General features: G+C 40.9%; 1 protein-coding gene across 1 annotated transcript; it reads right to left on the bottom strand.

Annotated features, from left to right (window-relative positions):
• Nucleotides 1–287: 287 nt before the first annotated feature.
• Nucleotides 288–22114, bottom strand: wapla (WAPL cohesin release factor a). Its single transcript, XM_049600604.1, has 20 exons — nt 21833–22114; nt 20761–21174; nt 19861–20575; nt 18346–18653; nt 17947–18077; nt 16768–16863; nt 16001–16162; nt 14283–14419; nt 13256–13367; nt 11525–11755; nt 10283–10394; nt 10037–10134; nt 9643–9719; nt 8931–9106; nt 7835–7950; nt 7483–7713; nt 6467–6683; nt 3504–3592; nt 3283–3378; nt 288–2304 (listed from the first exon to the last, which is right to left on the bottom strand). Exons 2-20 carry the CDS (start codon nt 21146–21148, stop codon nt 2239–2241), a joined length of 3558 nt encoding a protein of 1185 aa, XP_049456561.1. The 5' UTR covers nt 21149–21174; nt 21833–22114; the 3' UTR covers nt 288–2238.
• Between the last annotated feature and the right edge of the window lie 530 nt (nt 22115–22644).

The following is a 22644-nucleotide window of genomic DNA, read 5'->3' as shown; positions in this document are numbered from 1 at the left end:
GGGTTGCGCGCACACACACTCACACAGGCCTCCCTCACCACACACACTTTCACTTAAAGCCTTGAAGGGTTACAGGCACAGAGGCAGGCGAGAATACAAAGTTAAGCATTCAGTGGCTGCCACATGCATGAATACTAAAAGGAAACTAAGCATCACTTCTGTTTGGGAAAGTGTTTACCTCCTGTATCACTGAACGCATGGACAAAAAGCCTAAACATGACTAAAAAAAAATGAAAGACAGCATTGCTGTTGTTGAAGCATTTCAAAGGAAGAAAACACATCGTGAGTGTACTGAAAGTAGCAACTTTTTTTTTTCCATTTTCGAGATACAACTATTTACATGTAACCAAAGACAATGTCCTTGAAACGGGTACAAACATTTTTTTTGCCTCTTCCTGCAATTTTTTGTTTTTCCAAATGACAACTCAGAAATATTGTATAAAATAAAAATATCAGCTTCAGGGAAAAAAAGTAGTCTAAGCATTTTTTTTAAATGTCCATTAACCGCTATGTACAGGAGTATTTACATTCTAAAATTCCATTCAGACCAGAACTTTGCAAAGTAATTAAACGGCAAACACAGTTGCGACTATGTTCACTGCAGCCCTACAAACCAGGTAATCTGCGTATACAGGTATGGCTGTCGTTCAAATCAGTGATCGTACATGTGAGCAGTACAAGACGGAGGAGTTTTCGAAGGTTCATGTGCATCATTACAGGTACAAATGACACCACAAAAGAATAAATAAATGGGAGCTTAATGAGTGTCGTGCGATGCAGACACATGATGATACAAGGAGAATAAAAACATGAAGCTACATGTGGCTGGACATACAGAGACATGAAGCCATCACGAAATTCCCACGTTCATAAACATGAGACTTTCTATTTTAATAAATGCAGCAAATTTTGATGAAATGTTGCGTGTTTAAGATGAAACAATAATTCAGCTAAATCTGTCACATACGTGTAATGATGTCCAGCCACTGAGCTGTGTCACATGGGATATACTTCTATGAAACATGATCTCACTATGTGGGGACTTAACATTTACAAAGGAGGAGAAAGCATTAAATTAAATACATTTTTAAAAATTAACTTCATTACAAATTCAAAAAAGGAAGCACAACCATCGTTTTTTTGAGTAATTCATCACATCTGTTATAGCTGTGAGTTTCAATGCATACTGTAATTACATACTCTTGAATTAATTAAAATTTAAATAAGCTAAACAAAGTAAAATATGACCAAATTGATAATGGGTGAGAAGGAAATCTAAAATTCATAATAGCATGTCATTTCCAAGTGCCATTATCAGTCAAATAAAGGACATCCCATCAAAGCCGGCATGTCGTGCAGTCCTGATGCACAACATGCCTCTTTAAAAGAGCAATTCATAATTTGGGTGAGAAAAGAAAAAAAAATGCCCTCAAGGATAAAAGAAATATCTAAAAACAAAGAGAACGCCTACATGATGTGCTATCTCGCACAGTTTATAAAATGAAACGGGCATGACGAGAACATAAAAATCAAAGATTAAAAATACTCTCCTTCCCTTAAACATTCAAGCCAACTGCAAACATTTAGGTAAATGGATGTACGCATTCAAAATCATTCCACACGAGTTTACACATAGAGACATCATTCTAACATCCATGAGAATGATTGTTTTTCATGCTAATCAATGATTTCACCCTTGGCTTTGATGTGGATGAGTAGAGATTAAAATGTAATGATCCATAAAATTTAATTCAGTGGTTCACACTCCAGCTGAGCGGCCAGAAATCAAGACCAGGCAGCGGGAACGGGGGACTCCACCTCGGCGGCTGGTTGCTCTCATATCATTTGGGACGTTTCAGGAAGAGGTCTGCTTCCAGCCCGTCCTTATAGTTGACATTCCACGGAGTATTTTTAAACTTTTCCCAGTAACCTGAGGATGAATCTTGATCTGACTCTGCAGCGCTAGTTGAGTGGAACTGGAGGAATCTGCATGTCTGTCGGCTCGCAGGGCTTTGGTTCAGGCTGTGCTCCAGAGAGAGGGAGTGAAACTTTTATATCTGTGTGTTCACGTGCCTTTAACGGTAACAATTCAGGGTGATCACAGCATCGGGTGATCCGGTGAAGTCAGAGGAATGCTGTCTCCAATGACCCCTGGTGGCTCCTGTCGGACAGGGGGGCACCAGAATAGCCTGGGTTCCCTTTAATGTGCAGAGTGTGAGTTCCCTGTCTGGCTGTCTGTTAACAGTGTTCCAGGTAGTCGATGACCCGCGAGATGGACTTCTGTCCTGTGGTGCCCATCGCACACTGTGTGTGGAGACAAGAAAAACAAAGAGTGTGAGGGTGCCGAAATGTACTACTGTACTTGTGAGGTCTCGAGGCACAGACAGTGAGAATCTTTGAGGCTGTTTGAGCTTCTGTTCACTTGAAAAGGCGATATTTATGAAACAGATGGTTCCAGTCTTCGGCTCTGACAGGATGAGTCACTTTCAAAGCTGCTGCAAAATGCACATCTGTGGCTGTGTAACTGTTCAGTTTAATATTAATGCTTGACTTATTCGTAAATTACCCTTCATATCACTATTTGAATTATGCTGCTTGGATACACAAGAATCATATTTAATTGATAACAATATATTGGTCACATTTTGTATTATAATGGCACATTACTGCCACAAAAGCTTTATAAAAGCTGAGTGCCACTAGAGGCTATGCAAGTGATTTTAGGCTGGCTAAGAAGCTATTGAGATATTTTAAATGAGAGACAATCAGGGAGCCTTTTTGCATATCGGTTTTTACAGCCGTTTCAGACATTATGCATTCTTCAATCTCCACCTTACTGAAATAAACAAAAATAAAAGCTTCCATTTTCATCCAAATTGTGGTATTTTCTCAGAGAGGAGCTAAATAAAGGTGCAGAAAAAGAGAGCAAGAACTGCGATTATATTTGAATCTAAAAGGAAATGTGGAATAAGTGGCCCTCAAAGATGTGATCCAGGCCCCAACACCGCACAAAATGTTCTTTTCCCTCGGTGAGTCCAATTAAAAAAGCTTTTTGTAACTTCAATACAATTTGCCTGGAGCTATGATCGCATAAACATTCTTAGGTGTTTATTAAAAAAAGAAAAATCTCTGATCTCAGCATGAAAATGATGGCTTATCTCTTAGGAAGGAAATCAATTTAGGTATAAGCGTTTAATTTAATTCTAATGTATATGTTTCTTTCATCATAATGGTGACGGTATCATCATGCAGTGCTGTTAAAAGAAGCGCTGTCATACTCACAGTGAGGTTCATGAAACTCAAGAACTTCTTCAGCATTTCTGTCATGATGGAGAAATCCCCTTTAGGTAGATGCTTTCTCACAGTAGTCACGTTTATCTGAGAGGCACAGAAAGGAGGGTGAGCATCGACATGAATATCTTGGATTCAAAAAAAAAAAAAAAAATTAAAAATAAAAAAAAATCGTAAATCATACTGCGTTTGTGTGTGTCTGATATTCTCACCTGGCTGCCCTGGCAGAGGCAGCCCAGCAGCAGAGCAGTGTAGGAGGCAACAATACTGTCCTCCATATGCTTGCCTGCGTGCTGCAGAGCTACAGTGATCACAAGGGAGAAAGAAAAAGATTCACGATTACAGATACATACTGCCTCTTTCAGAGGAGAAACTCTGGTGGCATTTAGTTTCTGAATAGAAACATTGGCTGGAAACATTCCTGTGAGAAGGACTTTGTAGCTGTAATTCACTGCTCAGTTACCCAACAGACTGCACTGTGGCTACTGGCTGAAACACTCAGGGAGATTCACTAACAGTGCCAATAAGTCCTTAATGTTTTCTGGGCTTGTTGGTGCCACAAAGAACGGAGCAGCAAAAACATGAAGAACAGACTGGCATTTCTGAACTTGTATTCAACCATTGGAACGACACAGCTATTCAGTGAATGATTCATTTTAGGGTGCTTTCATACCTGCCCTGTTTGGTTTGGTTCAATCTAACTCAAGTTTGTTTGCCCCCTAAGTGCGGTTTGTTTGTGGTGAGAAGGTGTTCCGACCTGGATCTGAACCAACTGCAGTCACATGACCCATTGTTTGGGTTAAACATGAGCATGTTACAGTCCTGGAGGATTATTAATGTGTACCTCCTCCTGTACTGCCTTAATATGCACATTCAGCACATCCAATGCATCAAAACATTGTTTTCTAGTTGGAGCCGCGCCTCGTTTTCAAACTGTATGGTTTGACTAAAATGAACAATGACAGCAATATAGTCCACGATGAGCAGCGCTAAAATCAACCTGCGTAGTTGTCCCCCCATTGTGACATTAGAAAGTGTCACATTTATCTTGCAAGTGTACTCTTCTTCAACGTTTTGTTTACTTCCTGGATTTTTCCCGCATGGAAATTCTGACCAATCAAGAGCAGCTTTCTCGTGCAAGGCATCATATCTGGTCCGCTTGTAAATGCTGCCGTGAGAACACGAACCAACTCTCGGCAATTATGCAACTTTGGAACAAAATTAGTCCCTGATCCGGACCAAAGCGAACTCTAGGTCTGAAAGCACCCTTACTGTGAACTCATTATTTTATCCAGGGTTCCCAAATGTTCATGGACAAAATTGCAAAACCATTCCGTGACTTTTCAAGGACTAATGGAAATGCCCATGACCATCAACACCCTATAACAGAAGTGTAAGGTTTAATTCACTACAAAATGTAGTAATAGACGGTTATGTTCATATTCGCTTCAAATAGTTCAAACTATGGGCAGGAGTCAATACACTGTCATTTATCTGGGGAAAAAAAAAAAAAAAAAACTAGCTTTACAAGCTCTTACATCAGTCTGGCACTGGCTTTCAAGCATGAGGGGAAACAGGATGGCTCGTACGATCAGTGTGGTCTTAATGTATTTGATCATAAACTCATTTCTGGATGCAAGTCTGAAAAACAATGCAGCACCTTATGTATACAGGCAGTGTTTGAATTTCACTGTGGCTTTCAGGGGAGCCCTAATTTGGGGGGCTGGGAGGTGGGGGGTTACTGTACACATGCACGTTTGTACATATGTTCAACTGTTCACCAGTGCAACTTTTTTTTTTTTTTTTTTTTTTTTTTTTTAAATCGCTCTCCATTGAGACACAAGAAAAATGCTAATACACTGTGGACAGGTGATGGTTTGAGTTAGGGATAGAACACAGGGAGAAAATTAAGAAATGTTATAGTAAAGAAAAAGTTGACACCCTTCAACACATTAGAGCTTCGTTACATCAGCAGCCACACAAATTTGCTGTTATGTTACACTATGAAGGTTATCCATGGAAGGTAACTGCAACCGTACATTCACTTAACCAAAAAAAGAAAAATTCCATGACTTTCCCAAAGCTGTAAGGATTTTGACTAATAGTACGACTTTTCCATTCCTGAAAAAATGAGATGAGAGCTTGCACAGTATCAAATTGTCACTGCATAATTATTGAGGCCAGAAGAATTCAGGGTAACAATAATATCGCAATATCTACTGAAAAATCAAATTAGTCTTTAACTTTAGTTATAGTGCATTTTGTCTCTTTTTTAGTATTGCCAGTGCACCCAAATGTGTGTGTAGTTGTGTATAGGGGGGAGAAAAAGCCGGGACCGAATGAAACAGAAATGATTTAGGAAGTGCTGGATTATTTACACAATATAACCATATGTGTATTATTAACATTAAATCAATATTTCATTTCTTAAAATATCTACGTTATTGTCTATATAAGTATATCACAACACAGCAAAATTAGACTTTGAAAAACAATGACTTTTCCAGTTTTTCCAGGACTGTGGGAACCCTGTTTATCACTATACATACAAATACAAATGATGACCATTTATTAGTTGCAGGCTTAGGCAACAGGACAAACACACATTCACAACAGGCTGAAGCTATGGTCAACTGACTTTTACAGCCGATTAAATTCACAAAAACACAATATAAGAACAGCTCAATTGCAGTACTCTGCAGTGATCTAGGGAAATAAACAGTTTGGCTATTAGGGCTGTAAATAATGATTTTCACTAATTAATCTGCCGATTACTTTCTTGATCATCTTTTGATCTTCACAATATCACAAAATGGTGGAAAATATCAGTTTAGAAACTAGAACTAATGCTGGGTAAATTTTGCTTGACAAATAGCAATCAACTGAATTTATGTCCATCACTAATTCGACTATTCGCTTTAGCTCTGGGGGGTTAATACGCTGCTTTGTAATTCAGAGACATACTGCAGTTTTGTGGAGGAGAAAGAAACCCCACCCTGCTGATAGTTTTCCCTGCTCCAATCTTAATTAGTTAAGCAAAAGAGGTAATGAAGTCGTTGCCACACAATAATCATGACCGTAAACACATTTATCCAGATTATGATTTTAGCCAGAGCTAAAAACAGCTTCTCTTACGTGCACACACACACAACTTCAAACACACACAAACGTCTACCTTTATTTAGATCCAACTCTTCATCCTCCTCCTCTTTCTTCTCATTCTCTTTCTTCTCGGTTTGGCTGTCGTTGGTTTCGGCTGCCACCCACTGGATCTCTCCCGACGTCTCCTGCCACTCTCCGCTTTGGTCCAGTGCCGGCTTGGGCGCCTCGCTGATGAGGTCGTCAGTCTTAGCCTCAGCCAGGATAGCAGCACGCTCCCTCTCCAGGAAAAGCTACGGTTAGAGAAAAATAAACAGATGTGAACTACAAGCGCAAACTTTTTAATTGGAGCCAAGTAACACAGTAGATTTTTTTATAATTTAACAGGAATAAAGGGATAGCAGTTAAGCTTGATAGCCAAGGTACTTCCTTCATGGCAAGGTCAGACAGCAGCGGGGATGCCAAAACCTCACTTGACAGCGAGAGGTAATTTTAAAGTTAATCACTACTTCACTCTCAAAGGTTCATTTCAAGCTTTCAGAAAACTTCATGCTAATGAGTCAGTTGGGCAAGGAGTTTGGTTAAAGTAATATCAATAATACAGCAGAATATTAATAAAATGACATTTTTATCTTAAAATTCAGATCCACAAATGGGCGTGAATCGATGCACTTGTTTATTACTTAGTATTCAGGCTGTCAAATGTATGCAACTTCAGGCTTTACTTAAAATGCACTCTGGGGTGCAGCTTATGGTTGTGTGGTAGAGCATGTAGCACTGAGGAGAAATGTGAAATGATGATTCAGCAATATAGCATCATCCATATTCATGAACGCATCAGGGTGATGTTTCAACTCTCAACTGTCTCCCAGAAAAAGAAGAACAGGTGAAACACTCTCTCACCTGTTTATATATTACAAAGAGTCCTCTGAACAGTAAAACATTGATTTCTCCTCATGACTGCTCATCACTAACCGATTCTGCTCACGGTCTTATTTCAAAAGAAATCATGGAAAAAAACCAAAAAAAAAACAGCAGCCAAACCAAAAGACTGCTAAATTATTTATTAATGAGTCCTAGCACAATTCCTACCTGCACCAGGGCAGCCAAAGCACCAGAGGGCTTGGGCTTGACAGCGCCGTCTTCCTGAGTCTCAGCTGTGCTTGGTGGTGCTGACGCTGCCACTGTGTCTGATTGTGTTGGGTCAGCAGGCTGCATCAGGCTGTCTTCCAGACAGGTGTCCTCGACTTTGTACTCCATCTCCACCAGACAGTGGCGGTTTCTGGAGCTATACTCCACAAGGTTAATTAGTAGACCCAGACCCTGGTATACACAACAAAACACACAAGTAAGACACATGCGGGCACAGATATGCACAGAGCGCCCATAGGCTATGACAGTATCTTTTTTAAAATGATGATGCGTTTCATTGTGTTCGCCTTACCAGTACTCGCACATCAAAGCGCTGCTCCTGGGGGATGTAGCGTGGAACTCGGAGGACGCAATTCAGAGCTGTTAGGGTTAGCTGTTCCTGCTCACCTGTCTTAGTGCTTCCCCACTCTGCAGACAAGAAGATCATCATTAACCTCTGCTCATACTCGTCAATACTCTGCTAAGCACCTGATGTCTGAATGACATGATTGAAGTCTATATGAGCACATTAATAAGAGTATATTGACTAATACTGGCACTATATACATCACAAAATTGAAGAAGTATATGTATAACTCCATTTGCTGTTTATAACTGTAGCTGGTAACTTTTATAAAAATTTATTTTTGTCATATGTAATGAAGCTGTCACTATATGCACACAGCACTAAATGAGACAGGTAGTCATATTTCTCTGCCAACTCTATTGCCTTGTAGTATTTCCAAAGGCCTTACTGCACGAGAACAAAAAGGAGTCTCTAACACATCTGTCAATCATGTCAATCACTGCTCCTGAGCTGCGGTCAAACTGTCAAGCTGCTGCCTATTTTTTACTTTGAATGTTGAAAACATATTTTAGTGTGCTGTTTAGCCCACCAGCATTCACAATTTTTTTATTATTCTACAGCTAAAGGGTGCACTAAAATGGTTCTGAAAACATTTGAAATGAGAAATAGTTAATACATTAACAGAATCTTAATGCATATTTTTCCAGCGCTGCCTAGTTTGACAGTTTGGCTGCAGTTCACAAGCAGTGGCTCTGATTGGTTGTTTCACAGTGAGCCGTGGAACTTTCTATCAGATGCCATAAGATGCAGCAGAAAAAGGAGGAGGGACATGACTTTCTTCACGACTATGTGTCTCTTCTTTCAGAATACAGAAATAGTCTCAGCTATTATGACAAAGATATTTTCATAAGTTACCAGCTGTAGCTTTAATGCAATGAACTGTGCGTCATTGTTATGCATCACATCAGACAAACAATAAGCCGCAACAATGAGTCACTGCCCAGCTCTTAATATCCAGAAATGCCAGATAAAAGCATCAAACGCAGAACAAAAGCAAAACAAAAGCAAATGCAGAAAAACATAAAGCAGTAAATGGGAATACCATTGTCGTGGGTAAGGTTGAGCAGCACTCCTATGATGGCCCTCATGCAGTCCTCCACAGCCTTGCCCACGTTGCTGAAGCTGCAGTGGGGCAGCGTTGCACCCGACAATGACAAAGAGCTGTTGTTTAACGCCCTGCTGTATCGCTGAATCATATCCTCACAGTATCGCAAAGCTCTGGTGAAAGTAAGAAAAACACACTGATGAGAGAGAGTAAAGAGCAAATGGCAGAAACAAGGCACAGTTTGAGAAATGAAAAAACAAGCACGAGGGTGAAGGACAAAGAAGGAGGAGATGAACATAAACAGAGACGAAGAGCAAGAGATTTAAATACACTCATTACCTTCACTTGACACAACCTTGAGTGCCATTGTGTCTCAAACAATACAGAAATACTAATTAGATCCAAATGTGCTGATAAATCTCAACTTGCTGTGATGCTAGCATTTATGGTAATCAGGGAGCTAGTTATGTTACGGTTTATTACTGTAAGGTCTGTGCTTCACTAATTATCCCTGTGCTTCAATAAGGGGAAGATGTTTTCATTAGCAGACAACCAAGTAAAAAGAAGGACCCCCTGAGGACACTGTTTAATGTGATAGGCACAACAGAGTTACAAAAAGTATAAAGGTAAACTGTTGTTATATCAGTCAGTGTCTCAGTATGTGTCTGTGTCCAGTCAATAATAGCTCTGAGCTGTATCTGGCGCTCACCTGGCAGAGGAGACGATGAGCTGTGAGTCTTTGTAGGCAATCAAGTAACCCTGGTTTTCTGGGTTTTGCACTGTCACCTGTACGCAGAAGATGAAAGAGAAATAAAATCAGTGGAGAGGAAGGTACATTGAAAGGCTTGAAAAGAAATCAAGAAACAGAAAATGAGGGGAGACACTTTTGTTTGGTTCAGACTTTTGATCAGTGACATTTTGGAAGATAGTTGATAAGACACATTGTGCGTTTTCTGTTTTAAACAAAGCCTTTTATAAAATGCAACAGTAAAAAGTTACCATCCCCTTCAAAGCTCTCGTTTCTCAATTACTCTTGTCCTGGAGTGTCACTCTTGTATGACTTTGGTGAAAGAGGAAACCCAACTTGACAGCGCAGTACTTACACTTTCGAGCACTCTCAGACACCTCTCAGCCCCCCATAAAGACGCCACAAGGTTCTCCTTGTCGTCCTCTTGGCTCAGGTTCTGCACACACTCTTTAACTGTGGCAACACAAAATACACAAGGCACATGACTGTTACACATCCTGACAGACACATGAAAGTCAACAGCTGTGACACTTTGCACATATACATAAGTATAGAGACTTGCAAACCGCCCATCGACGTGCTATGCATCTGACACACCTACCTTTATCTACAATGTGGTCCAGACCTCCCAGTAGTCGCAGTTCTTCTTTGAACCAATCCCCGGCTCTCTTGGAGGTTAGCGAGAGCAATGTCTCCATGGCAAGGTGGCCCGTCTACAACAGAGAAAACAGCATGTCAAATCTGCAATATTCTGAACACATTTTGTAATTTGGCACGACACCTTTTTCCCACTGGGAAACCAGAAATCCGACAGTGTAATCAGGACATGAGCACATTTTTAATAAATATTTGATTACATTGCCCTGGATGCCTGCATTACAAGTTGACTGTTACATAATTATGTCCTCTACTCAAAATATAATCTAACCTTTCTATTCATTTAAGGTGCATAATAAGGAATATAAAACAAAATTTCACACTTTAACGCTGCCTTGCCACTCGTTATAATAGGTACAACCGCAGAATGGGGGGACAAAGTGGTGTCACCTTTAAGCCAACATCCAAGGCAGTAATAGTGCCAAAATGACAGCTGGTAGGACGGGATCATGGCCAGCACAAGTGTTAAGTTTTGACCATGTTATGCATGAACAGCTGCCGAAAATGACCGCAAATTGGCAAAAAAACATGAGGTCCAGGAGCTTCTTATCCTCTGAGCAGAGGACAAGATCAGCCGCCATACAACAGAGATGGTTAACAACTGTCATTGCAAGGTTATGCCATTATTTTTGTTTTTCAAGCGCTGCTGATGCATATGTCACTCTAGAGGCTGACGCTGTTATGTTACATGTCACACCAATCACGCCTCTTTTGATTCCTCAATGTCAGTATACTGTCTAAAATCACACACTGGAGCAACGTGATGCTGCCGTCATTTGGTTCTGTGTAAAGATGTAAAGGCAGCATGAAGAAGGGACTTTGTAGCGGCCCTACAGTGCAACCTCTGTGTAAACATAATTAAAGACACTAATACCTTTACAGGTAACATAATATATCTTCCACAAACAGGTGCTTTGTAAATTCTTTAAATAAGGTTTGGAACAAGAGAGGAGGAGAGAGTGAGGTGCATTAAAAACGAATTAGACAGCATTAACATTTCATGCGAAATTGACAGACTAGGCTTTTACTAAAACATTTCCAATGAACCCATTTAAGTATTTATAAAGTTTTGCTTGTTAAGGAAAGAATCATTACAGAGCGGTGGTTACTTATTACACGCTACAAGGTGAAGGCACATCCGGGGGGGAAGTTTTTGCTATGTATTTAAAATTTAAGGACAACCAACCGTGATGTTTTCCAAGTCGAGATGCTTGTTGTGCACGGTCTCACACAGCTTCCTGATCTTCTCCTTGACCTTTTCCACCTCCTTCGCCGTGAGCTGATCCTGGTGGGCAGAATAGTCCTGGTCCAGTTCCAGCAGCTTGATCATAAGCTCCAGACAGGCCCTGTCCAGATCCATATTAAGACGATCCCGGCTCAAAATGTACATCAGGGCAGCCGTGCACAGAGCAAGGTTCTGATGGAACGACAGAGAAAGGCTTTTACAGAGCGCTGGAGGTGATGAGAAGCATACAGAGGTGAAACATGATGGCCGATGGTTCTGATGCCCTGGACCAGCTGGACAAATCTGAATACCTGCACATTATCACGACAGCATTCTCCAAGTTAGGAAACTTAGCTTGGAGGCTAACAAACAGATGTGTGTGCATCTGTGCATCCAAGAAAATTGCTCACTAGAAATACTGCTCACTAAGAAAAGGTTACACTTGAAGGAAAACTGAAACTGTACTGAAGACCTCAAGGCTTTGACTTGAATGTAATAATTAAATAGAAATTATGGCTTTTAAATAACTGCAGGCATGTAGAGTAGTTATTAAACATCATCTTGATTAGCAAATATTGCGGAGGTGTGGATCTAGACATAAAACAAACATCACCCTCTTCAGATTAATGCAGCATTTTTATGAAGCTGCTCTGTAATGTACATATCTCACTGCAATTGTGAGGTACTTAAAGCCAGTTAAGTAAAGATACTATTTAGAAAAAATTGACAGTACAGACTACAAATGCAGATCTGCATGGTGATGATATGTGTTGAACAACACATTAAATGTTAATCTGAAGCAATCATTTGCACATCTCAAGGAAAACACTGAATTAAAGACAAGCACACTGGGCATTAGCTTCTGAGATAAATGTATGTGTAGTGTTGAACAGATTGGGTCTGTCTATTCTCGTCCAGTTTTTGGAGTAAGTGTGGGGGTCTCCCTGCACTTTTGTTACTTTCGAGTTATCAAGAAGTTAATTGCACCAGGTAATGCTGTGATGATAACTGAACTGCCGTGATACCAAGGTCATGTGACGCTACTGCAGCGGTCTAGTCATCACCGTCATCAACATCACCAATGCAATTTTTTGTCAGAGAAGAGAAATGTTTTACTTTGGCTCTGATGCAGCCCCTCTATCTGCAGTCAACTCGATCAATGTCCTCTCCACAGCATTATCTTCAAGTCAAAAGTAATTGCCTTTCAACACTGAAGGCTGTCGTGCCACAGACGGCAAAGACGGAAACTGGAGCTGCCCCAATGAGCACGCAAACTCATAACATACAGCAGATACTACTGAAGTTGTAAACATCACAATTTCTAACAAAAAAAACTGCAAAAACTGACCAGTGTTCACACTAGGTAACGTTCTGCTATTAGTAAAAGTAGTTACTGGATGTAACTTCAGTTGTCTAAGTACTACAAGGAGAGGAAGTGAGACAGTGCCTGGACGCAGGTGAGAGATGTGGCCAGATTACCATATTTTATAAAAATGGTGATAAACTGTCAACAAAATGAGAAGAAATCCATCCGTTCACAGCCCTAGTATCGACTAAGGTGCACTGTTCAAACTCTGATACAAGGCCTTGACTCAATAACATTTCCATCGGGGACAAAGTAAACAACAAAAGCAGTAATTATTCCCAACTGGCAAGCATTTTGAGGGAGATGACTTAGTGAGTTTTACTGACCGGATGTTGCGGAGCATCACTGAGCATTTTGAAGACCTGCGCCACTTTCCCTCTGGCCCGCAGGTGCATCCTGAAACTGGGCATGGCACACTTTGTGGCCAGGCTGATTATACTGGAGGGAGTGAAAGAGGAAGAGAAACAAAGGGAGTGACAGGAAAGATTACAGGAATGATGAGTCAAATATTTATCAGTCTTGTGCTGAAAACTAAAATAAATAAGACAGAACGGGGTACAGCCTACTTCCAAATCAGTATCAACATTTGCGATTTCCATCATGTTCTGTTTTTTGACTCTCGTCTGTTCACTCTCTTCTCTCTGCATGTGTTAAACTAAAAACAGGCTAAAGGAGGCTGGACTCCATGCGGCTTTTTCTGAAGTCAAGGTTGTCTCTCTTGAGTGGATTTCATTTTCACAACAGAATGGCTACGTGCTTTATCAGACTGCACAAAAACACAAGCTTTATCTCAGCATATTACTCCAACAGATGGTGGGAATAAAATTGAGACACATAAGCAGAAAAGGACAGAGAGGAAAGCTCAATAAAAAGACAGTCACAATGCCTCTCTAGGGCTCATTATTTTGCATTAATTATAAAATATATATTCATTTAAAAAAAAAAAAGAAAACCACAAGAATACTGGAAGTGTTCATCACAAATTACAAAAGCTGTCACTGTTAGTGCATTGTATGTAAACATAGCAATTGAGAGCATCTCTACATCCTGCAGCTCTCTGTAAAAATAATAATTTTTTTATTTAATTAAAGATCAAATTTCAAAGCTTTGATTAACTTGAGCAGCTGTTCGTCTAATTCCTGTATAAACAGGCGACAATATGAACAAACATGAGGTGACAGGTGCCTGTATCATTCAATCAACTTAGTGACGTACTTGGTACTCATATAAATCAGTACCACCAGCGAACCACTAGAAAAAAACCCACCAATTTCTGAGCAGACTTAGAGCATCTAAGTGCTCCTCTGCAGACCTGTACAAAAAAGGCAACACTAAGTGTTTTATTTCACTTACCTAAGGCATCTTGTGTTAAGTGGCTGACTGCTTTTCAGCCCCGTCTCCAGGTACTCAAAATCATCTGTGAACTCCTGATTCTCTCCGAACTCCACGACATCATTGAAGTGCTTCACATGCTGCACCACCGTGTACAGCTGGTGGAAGGGGAATGGGGTTAATTACAGCTAATTGGGAAGCAGTGCATCTGTCCAGAGTCACAATCAACTCACACGAACACAAACACAGTGAGAGCTGAGCGCTTATTGTTAAACCACTCTCTCTTGGTTCCATTACCAGCAATAGCTGACTGCGCTAATACCCCTCATCAATAAAAGCTCAGCATGTAGAGTTAGGGCCTGATCAGCAGTTAGCTCGGTATGTTTACCCATATCAACAGTCATGCTGTGTGTGCACTCAGCACGACACAGGAAGGAGGACCCAGGTTTAAGATAACACCAGTGTGTAGTGACAGCTTAGCCGAAGCCATTTTTACCTCAGGGGATCTGTGACTAACAGCCTGATCTGGGGCCAGAAGGGCCATCTGTAAATGACACGAGGCTGTAGGGGAGTTTAAATTAACAGCTACATTCCTCATTGTTACCTCCAATCCACACAGAGGTTCTAATAAACAAAAGTGAGCTTTAGGCCAGTCACAATAACTATTTTTGTTGGACAACATATTGTCCCAGAAATAACTGAGACAAACAATATCATTATAGCCACTGTGTGACCATTTAATGCCACTGATGATTAGAATATAATAGCATAATAATGCAAATACACCCTTTCCAGTGACAGTGACCTTTAAGTCTTACAAATATCCAGACATTGGAATTAGAATATAAATACATTTCTAAAAAATACTAAAGTAACACATAATATATACAAGAATATATACAATATATGCAAGAATGCATGCATACAATTATTGTACCTTTATATGAGTAGCCCCAAATTATTCAGTTTGAGACTAAATACGAAATCCGGCCAACAAAAAAAAAACAAAACTAAGATATGACGCTTGCGACTAATACACAAACTTAGCGAAGCTCCAGGTACACTGCATTTACCTCCATAACCCTGCTGGTTTGCTGATGGATTTACAGAGTGGTGGATGAAGTTGTTGAAGGTTAGAACTACATACGACAGACTTCTGGCTCATTGCCAGCAGCTGGGAAGCTCACAACTATCAGGACTATGCGGCTTCCATTCCAAAAGTGCAGATGCAGGCTACCTGTAAGCTATGCTGTGTCGTCACTGAAGTGTGTTTTTTTTCCCCTTCAAACCAGCACAAGTAGGCAAAGGTATAAAGAAATACATAGCGTCTTATAGCGGTCAGAAAAACCCTGCTGTTTATGCTAATATCATGTTGGCCAAAATGTTCAGGACATCCTAATGTAAATAGGCATGCACGTTAACACCACAGGCAAAAGAGGTCTGCAAAATGATCCCGGTCATGTCCACGTATCGGACGACAAGTCAATAACGTTATTATCATGGCGGGCCTAGTGAGCTTGTCATGCATCAATGAATGCCATCCCTTTACTGCAAACCCTGCATTTAATGGGTAACGGCAGCTTGACTGAATTCTAAAAAAGAGAAATTCAATTCATAGCAGCATGCACACAATGTAGTAAAAACTGAGCACAAATAAGCCTATAGCTGCAAACAGCAGTGCCTCCTCCCCTCTATTTCTCAGCAGACATCTCAAACATCTCAGTGTGCTCCAGACTCACCTCCTTGTGCTCTTTCCTGCATTTGAGCGCAGTGACAATATCCTGGTTGAGTCGCGTGGGGATGGTCTCTGACTTGATGACTTTGGGCGGCGGTGGAGGGGCTTTAAACAAGCCATCATCTTTATGGGAGTTGCTGTCCTTGCTGCTGCTCGATAAAATGGCCTGAGGAAGAAAAGAGGCGGAGAAACAGGGCTCATACCAAAGTAACAAAATCTGTTTAACGACGTGTCCGCAAGATTTACCACAGCTGAACAGTCTGTTAAGCACACAAGTCTTTAATAAGTGTTGTTAACAGATGTCAGATGAGGTAGTGCAAAGTTAAAAACAACTTTTAAATCCCGGTTGCCAGAGTCTGATTAGCTTGTCTCTGTACAAGCACTTATTTCCATGGGGGGAATTCAACACAGAATATACAAATGAACCCAGGTTCACTTGTCTGGGAAAATTACTATGTGAATAGAGAGAGACTAATTAGAGCAATTAAATGAAACTGTTGAGCACTAAGAGACCAATAAACAATATTCTGGGTCTGGACAGCAGGAAATGGGGAATTGTGTAAACAAATGGTGCTAGTCATTAGCATTCGCTTAACATAATATCCTGTAATATTGTTTGCCTGCTTTGTGCGCAAAATGAATGCATACGTTTAAAATGAGAATTTAAAAGATTACAAATTCACACTTTTAGTTCAATGACAGTTGTTTTTATTGTGCTAGTAAAGCAATGAAGTCACACACACAATAACCACTAAAACAGCAATATCTTACCGGAGCAGTTTGAGATCGAGGGAGCGGAGGCACAGGCACCTCTTCAGGCTCAGGTTGGTTCCAGTGGCGGGCGTTGTACACAGCTTTAGCAGGGGACTGGCACCCAATAAGAATTTAAGAATTAGTTACTTAGTTTGAGAGCAACAAAGCATAATACCTGACATGATATCAGTGTACCAGTTACATTTGTTCATTCATTTACTGATGGATAACTGCCATAACTGCAAAAATATTCACACACGCAAAGCTCAAAATGCCAAAAGCATTGTCACGCATACACAAACAAAGACAATGTAGAAATATTTGCATGTTAATCTCCATAAACCATTCTAGCACAAAGCTTACGTTATTACTGTGAATTAGCACGACTGAGCACATAAATATTGCATGCTGCAATCATGATGATAGACTGAGACAACAGCAGCCCCAGCGTGGAGCATAACAGTCCCAAAGCAGCACAAAACATTTTACTGAAAACGACACATTGTGTGACTCAATTATATATTGCAAAGACAATAGGAGTACGGAGTTTTGTCGATGATGTAGAAACAGTAAACACAAAGAATTAAGAAGACAGACCACAAATAACCCAAAGCCACTGCAAAACATGATCTAGATTCACAGAGTAAATGTGGGCACAAAACACCACAAATCAAAGCTGAGTTGTTCAGATAAATATGACCCTGACCAAGAGGTAATATTCAAAGCCCCTTCATGCTGAAGAGAACATAGGGTGCGTACTACTGGACACACATTTAACTCATTCATGCGAGACTGCTGTCACAAGTTAATCCCTGGGCATCTCAATTCAGAGCCTCTGCAAGTCTGCAACTTCTAGCACACATTACTGCTGAATCACAGAATTACTCCATAAAATGGCAACTGAATAAATGTAGATTTCAGTTAAGCTTCTGTTTGCCCCTTTGCTCAGTTTCCCTCTGGTGCTCCCCTCTCTCCCATTATCTCAGTCTGTCTTAAATGAGCTGGGTATACTTTTATGTAAATGCCATTTAAACATCAATAACGTTAAAAGAAATTCCTTTTCAAAGTTAAGCAGCGTCAGAACCGAGACCAACCCTGGCCAGGAGGAAGGTTATGAAGAAAGGTTAGATGACAAAATTGGTTTGGAGTAAAAGCAGGCAGAGAGAGACAATATTTCTGCCGTACTCTGTCATATACCTTTTTGGGACCACTGAAGATCTTTTTGGGTCCACTGCCAATGTCCTTGGATTTGTCAGCTGGCTTCCCTGAGCGTCCTCTCTGCCCCTCAGCGCCGCCAGGACTGGAGTCATCGGAGAAGTCAAAAGCATCTGTTGGATAAAACACATTGTTGATGGCTAGAAACGAGCACAAATTCGTGAATGGACCCGAATGATGTGTTTTATCTTTTGTTTGGTCACTATACTGTAATAAATCCAACCTCTCCCAGGTTTTGAAACAATGTGCATGTTTTAAAAGCTAAGTAAACAACAAGTAAACAAATATCTTGATCACATTATCAACAAAACTGCACAGAAGTTAACTCTTAATTATGAGTATTAAGGTTACCATGTCTTTACAAGTTAAGAATCAGCTCACCTGTATTGCTGCTGGCCTGACTGTCCTGAGAGTCACTGGTATGAGGGCTGTCCACACTGGAGCTCAGAGCAGCTAAGGCTGCAGCCGCCTTCTTGGCCTTCTTGTCTTTAGCATGAGAGCTCTCGTCATCGCTATCACTCTCGCTCAGGTCGTCGAAACCGAAGTACTTGATCTTGTAGCTACTCTTGCCTGCCATGCCAGCTTCTTGGCCCTCCTCGTCCCCCTGGTCCTCTTTGTCCTCAAAGCCAAAAAACTCTAGCTTGGTCTCAGTCTTGGTCTTCTTGGTCTTTGTCTGGGTGGGTCTGAACCTGGGGAGATAAAGTGAGAGGATTTGTTTCTTATTTGTTTGTGATGTTTTTTACTGAGATTGTAGGAAAGAGGGGAGATTTGGAGCAGGACAAGCAAAACCCATTGAAGCTAAACATATCAAAAGAAAACAGGATTCAGAAATAGGGGCTCAGAATTTGGTACAACTCAATGAACAGAAAACCTCTTAAAGTTGAACACAAAGAAGACACCACAGTGTTATCTTCACTAGAAACCACTAAAACATAATGCATGATAAAACTGTAAGAGACCACACATGCTACACAAATGACTGTGTGTCCAAAGAGCTGGCCTAGACAGTCAAACTGAAAATGATTATTTGTAATTATTTCCGTAAATTCAGTCAGGGTGGGTGATGTGACATTGTATGCAATGATACTGATTTTAAGATATCCATCTAGACATATGGAGTATACATTTGTGCTATATTCTGCAACTTGAGTATCGTTTTAGATTTAGGTCTTGGTCATAGGCTGTTAATGGGTCTCACACAAAAAAACCCATGCACTTAAAAACGGTTACAGATCTCAAACTTGCATTCAATTTCAAATTACCATGAAGTAACAACTTAGACTTCAGCAGCTAGTAACACCTCCAAGTACATGACGGGCCTTTGGAATAAAAAGCCTTGCAGCACTGTAATATTACTTAAATACCACTTCAAGTTCAACTTCATTTTGTCCATGCAAAGACTGTATGAAATTGCGATGCTTGATTATGTAGCTTATAGTCAGAATGTTTCCTTTTCAGACATCGATATTAAGGCCTATTCCTATTATACAGTCAGTGTGCATTTCACTACTCAGCGGCTGAAAACATTATATTTCACACAATTCAGTCCTACTGGTGAATCCAGTCAAGATGAAGACAGCGTGTTCAAAGCCACACTGCTGTAAAGTGTGTGTGAAGAGCAATCCAGAAGTGATGTTAATTATTTGTGGCTGACTCATTTCACTTTGTATGCAAGGTACAAATCTCAATACTTCACAAATGCAAAATCCTGAATGACTCACACATGACACGACATTTATGGAAGCTGAATAGCACTAATTAATTAACTAACAAATCAGTGTTGTCAAACTGTAAGAAAATGTTGGGATATTATTTTTGCTCACATCACCCATTCCGATAATTACGAAAGCATGAGTGACTACAGTCTTTGATGAAGAGATTCTGAAGCCAACTTACCTTGTAGGTTTGGGTGGGGGAGCGTCTGACTTCTTCTTCATCTGGCCTGCTTCTCCAAGGTCAGCAGGGGCAGCTGGGGTGACCAGTTCATCAATGCTCCGCTCGATTGAGTCCTGGATGGTGACATTGCACACTGACAGACAGGAAGGGTGCAGAACTGTGTAGTCCCGTACCCTCCCGCCACCCCTGCCTGCGGGCTTGGCTGCGGGCTTGGCATTGGCAGCAGTACTACTTGCGCTAGCAGAAAGGACACTGTTGGGTTTATCTTGGGCACTCACTGTTTCAGTGGGCTTGTTGCTGTCGTTTTCAGCAGGTTCAGAGGACGTTTTGTTAGACCTGGAGGGTCGCACGTATTTCTTGCAGTTTGAGGCCCTTAGGGTAAATGGGGAAGGGGGAATGTTGTCCACTGGTTCTGGTGGAGGCTCTGTGGGAGGCTCCAGATCAGTACTTGTCATTTCTTCTGACGGCAGTCCATCATAAGAGGAAGAGGTTTGGAAGTCTCTGCTACCACCTGGTGCATCAGTGGACAGTTTAAGGGAGGTGGCTATATTAGGAGAGGAGAAGATGGGCTTCTGGGGCACTGAGAAGTTCTGATTATTAGAGGGGGCTGTATTTGACAAAGATGGCTTGCATGCAGGTTTCTGGTCGCTATCTGATGTACTTTTGTACCAGGACTGGTTATTCTTAACAGCCATCTCTTCTGATGTTTGCTTAGCTGTGAATGGAGAAGAAAATGACAGACGGTTACACAGTCAGCTGACACTGCAACAAAAGGGCTGGCAGACTCTATCAATTAAATAAACAGATGGAAATAAATAATGGGATGACATGTACACTGCAGACAATTGATTCTCAAGACAATCTGAGTAGGTTGCTGTGGTTTATGTTTTGATTACTTACTTGTGAAAGTGGCTGTTGAGCTTGCAGAGGCTGGAGCAGAAGTAACAACAGTGGCTGTCCCACCACCTTGCACTGCAGCTGTCTTTGCCACAGCCCCTTCATTGACTGTTGATGGGGACACGCTGTGAGAGGCTTCTGTCTTCAACTCATCATCACTGTCAAACCCAAAAGGGTCTTCGTCACTGTCACTGTCCTCAAGCCTTGGCCTTTTGGACAGCTCAGACACATCAGGTTTTAAAACAGGCCTTTTGCCCCCCAGCTGAGCCTTGTAGGTGGTCTCCCCCCATTTGGTGGTCAATGTGGGCTTTTTATTGGAGAAGACCTCGTCAAATTTCGAATTAGCCTCCCCTCCCTTGCGGTTGTATGTTTTACCGAACCTGGATGTCATGTCGGTGGCTTTATGTTACATATTCCCTGTGAATAGAAGGAGACAACATTTAGGCTAACACATCACTCAAGCGTCAAGTAAATTGTGCAAACGTCAGGCAACACATAGCTCAACTACTGCCTGACAGATAATGGTAAATATAAGGCTCAAGGCGCAGCATAGTACAGCATTTCAGTAGAAGTATTCCCCCACAATCACACCGGCAAGAGTGCATTAATTAGCTTGGCACTAGCTCATAAATTATGTGTGAACTATTGGTTGATAGCACACCAAGTTCGCATAGCTAGCTTGTTAGCTCGAGCAGCAAAGCGTACAAATAACATTATCGGTGGTATATGTGCAATGCTGTAAGAAGCTAGAGCAACTTGCATTAACTTTAGTAAAACTTTGACTCAATTGCATTACCTAAAGTCCAACTTACAGGACGGTTAACTTACCTACGTTTGTTAACCCTAGCTAGGCCTGCTCCTGCTTGTAAAGTTACTATAAAGTTAGCCGTTAGCTTCAACACTGCTAAACTATGCTAACGCTAGTCCCCCTGTTTACATTTCACACTTACTGCATCAAATGCTAACAATTTCGCGTTTTAAAAGGGGTTAAGTAATTTAACACAAACATGTGAATACATACATTGAGGTTTAAAAATCGTCGTGAGTACAAAAGAATAGCAGCACACACTGTTACCTTTCAACTCCGGCGACTAGCTAAACGTCCGCTTGTTTTTTAGCCAGCCGGCTAGGCCTGATCTCCCACTCGCGCACAAATCAAGCGGGTAAAGTCCTTTTAGCGCAGAAGAAACAACACTATTAACACATTATATGTCCAAAGAGCAACGCTGCTTATCAACGAAAAGAATCAAAAACGCACCAGTAGCTAGTATAGTCTAAATATAGCGGATAATCCGGACTTTATGCATTTTGTAGTGCTACTGACGGCCATTAAAATATCCCCTCCCTCCTCGTTCCCTGGCAAGACCCCCTTGTAGTGCGCTGCAAGAAGGGGAATAGCCAATCAGCGGCGAGAATATCCACATGTGCTTTAAGAGTCCGTCAGCAAACGTGACTCTGATTGGTTAAAAAGTGAAACCATAACAAGAGATAGGGGGCGCTGGAGGACCACGTTAGTTAGTACAAACTTGAAGACGTGCCAAAGAGAAAGCAAACGGTGCAGATGGTGTCGTCTGCTTCTCGTGTTTATCTCACACCCTCTGGTTTTTAGGCAACTTTAGCAGCAAATAGGCCCAACTGAATTCATCCAGATAAACCATTTAAAAAATCCTGTACTTTAAAATGCTTTCATTATTCTTCAAATTATAATTTAGATATTGTTTAAAACAAGGGAGCTAAATAGATGGCTTCATAATATTCATTAATATTTACCCTGTAATCAGTAAATAACACGATCAGAATCAGTTTAAAGGGTCGGTTCACTCAAATTAGCAGTTTTCATAGGGACTATGAGTTGGTTTCAAACTGTTCATATTATAGCAGGGGTGT

The sequence above is a fragment of the Epinephelus fuscoguttatus genome, linkage group LG16 (assembly GCF_011397635.1).
Source record: "Epinephelus fuscoguttatus linkage group LG16, E.fuscoguttatus.final_Chr_v1".
Taxonomy (NCBI): Eukaryota; Metazoa; Chordata; class Actinopteri; order Perciformes; family Serranidae; genus Epinephelus; species Epinephelus fuscoguttatus.
Note: the sequence above shows the minus strand (reverse complement) of the source record. Positions and strands in the feature narration are given on the sequence as shown.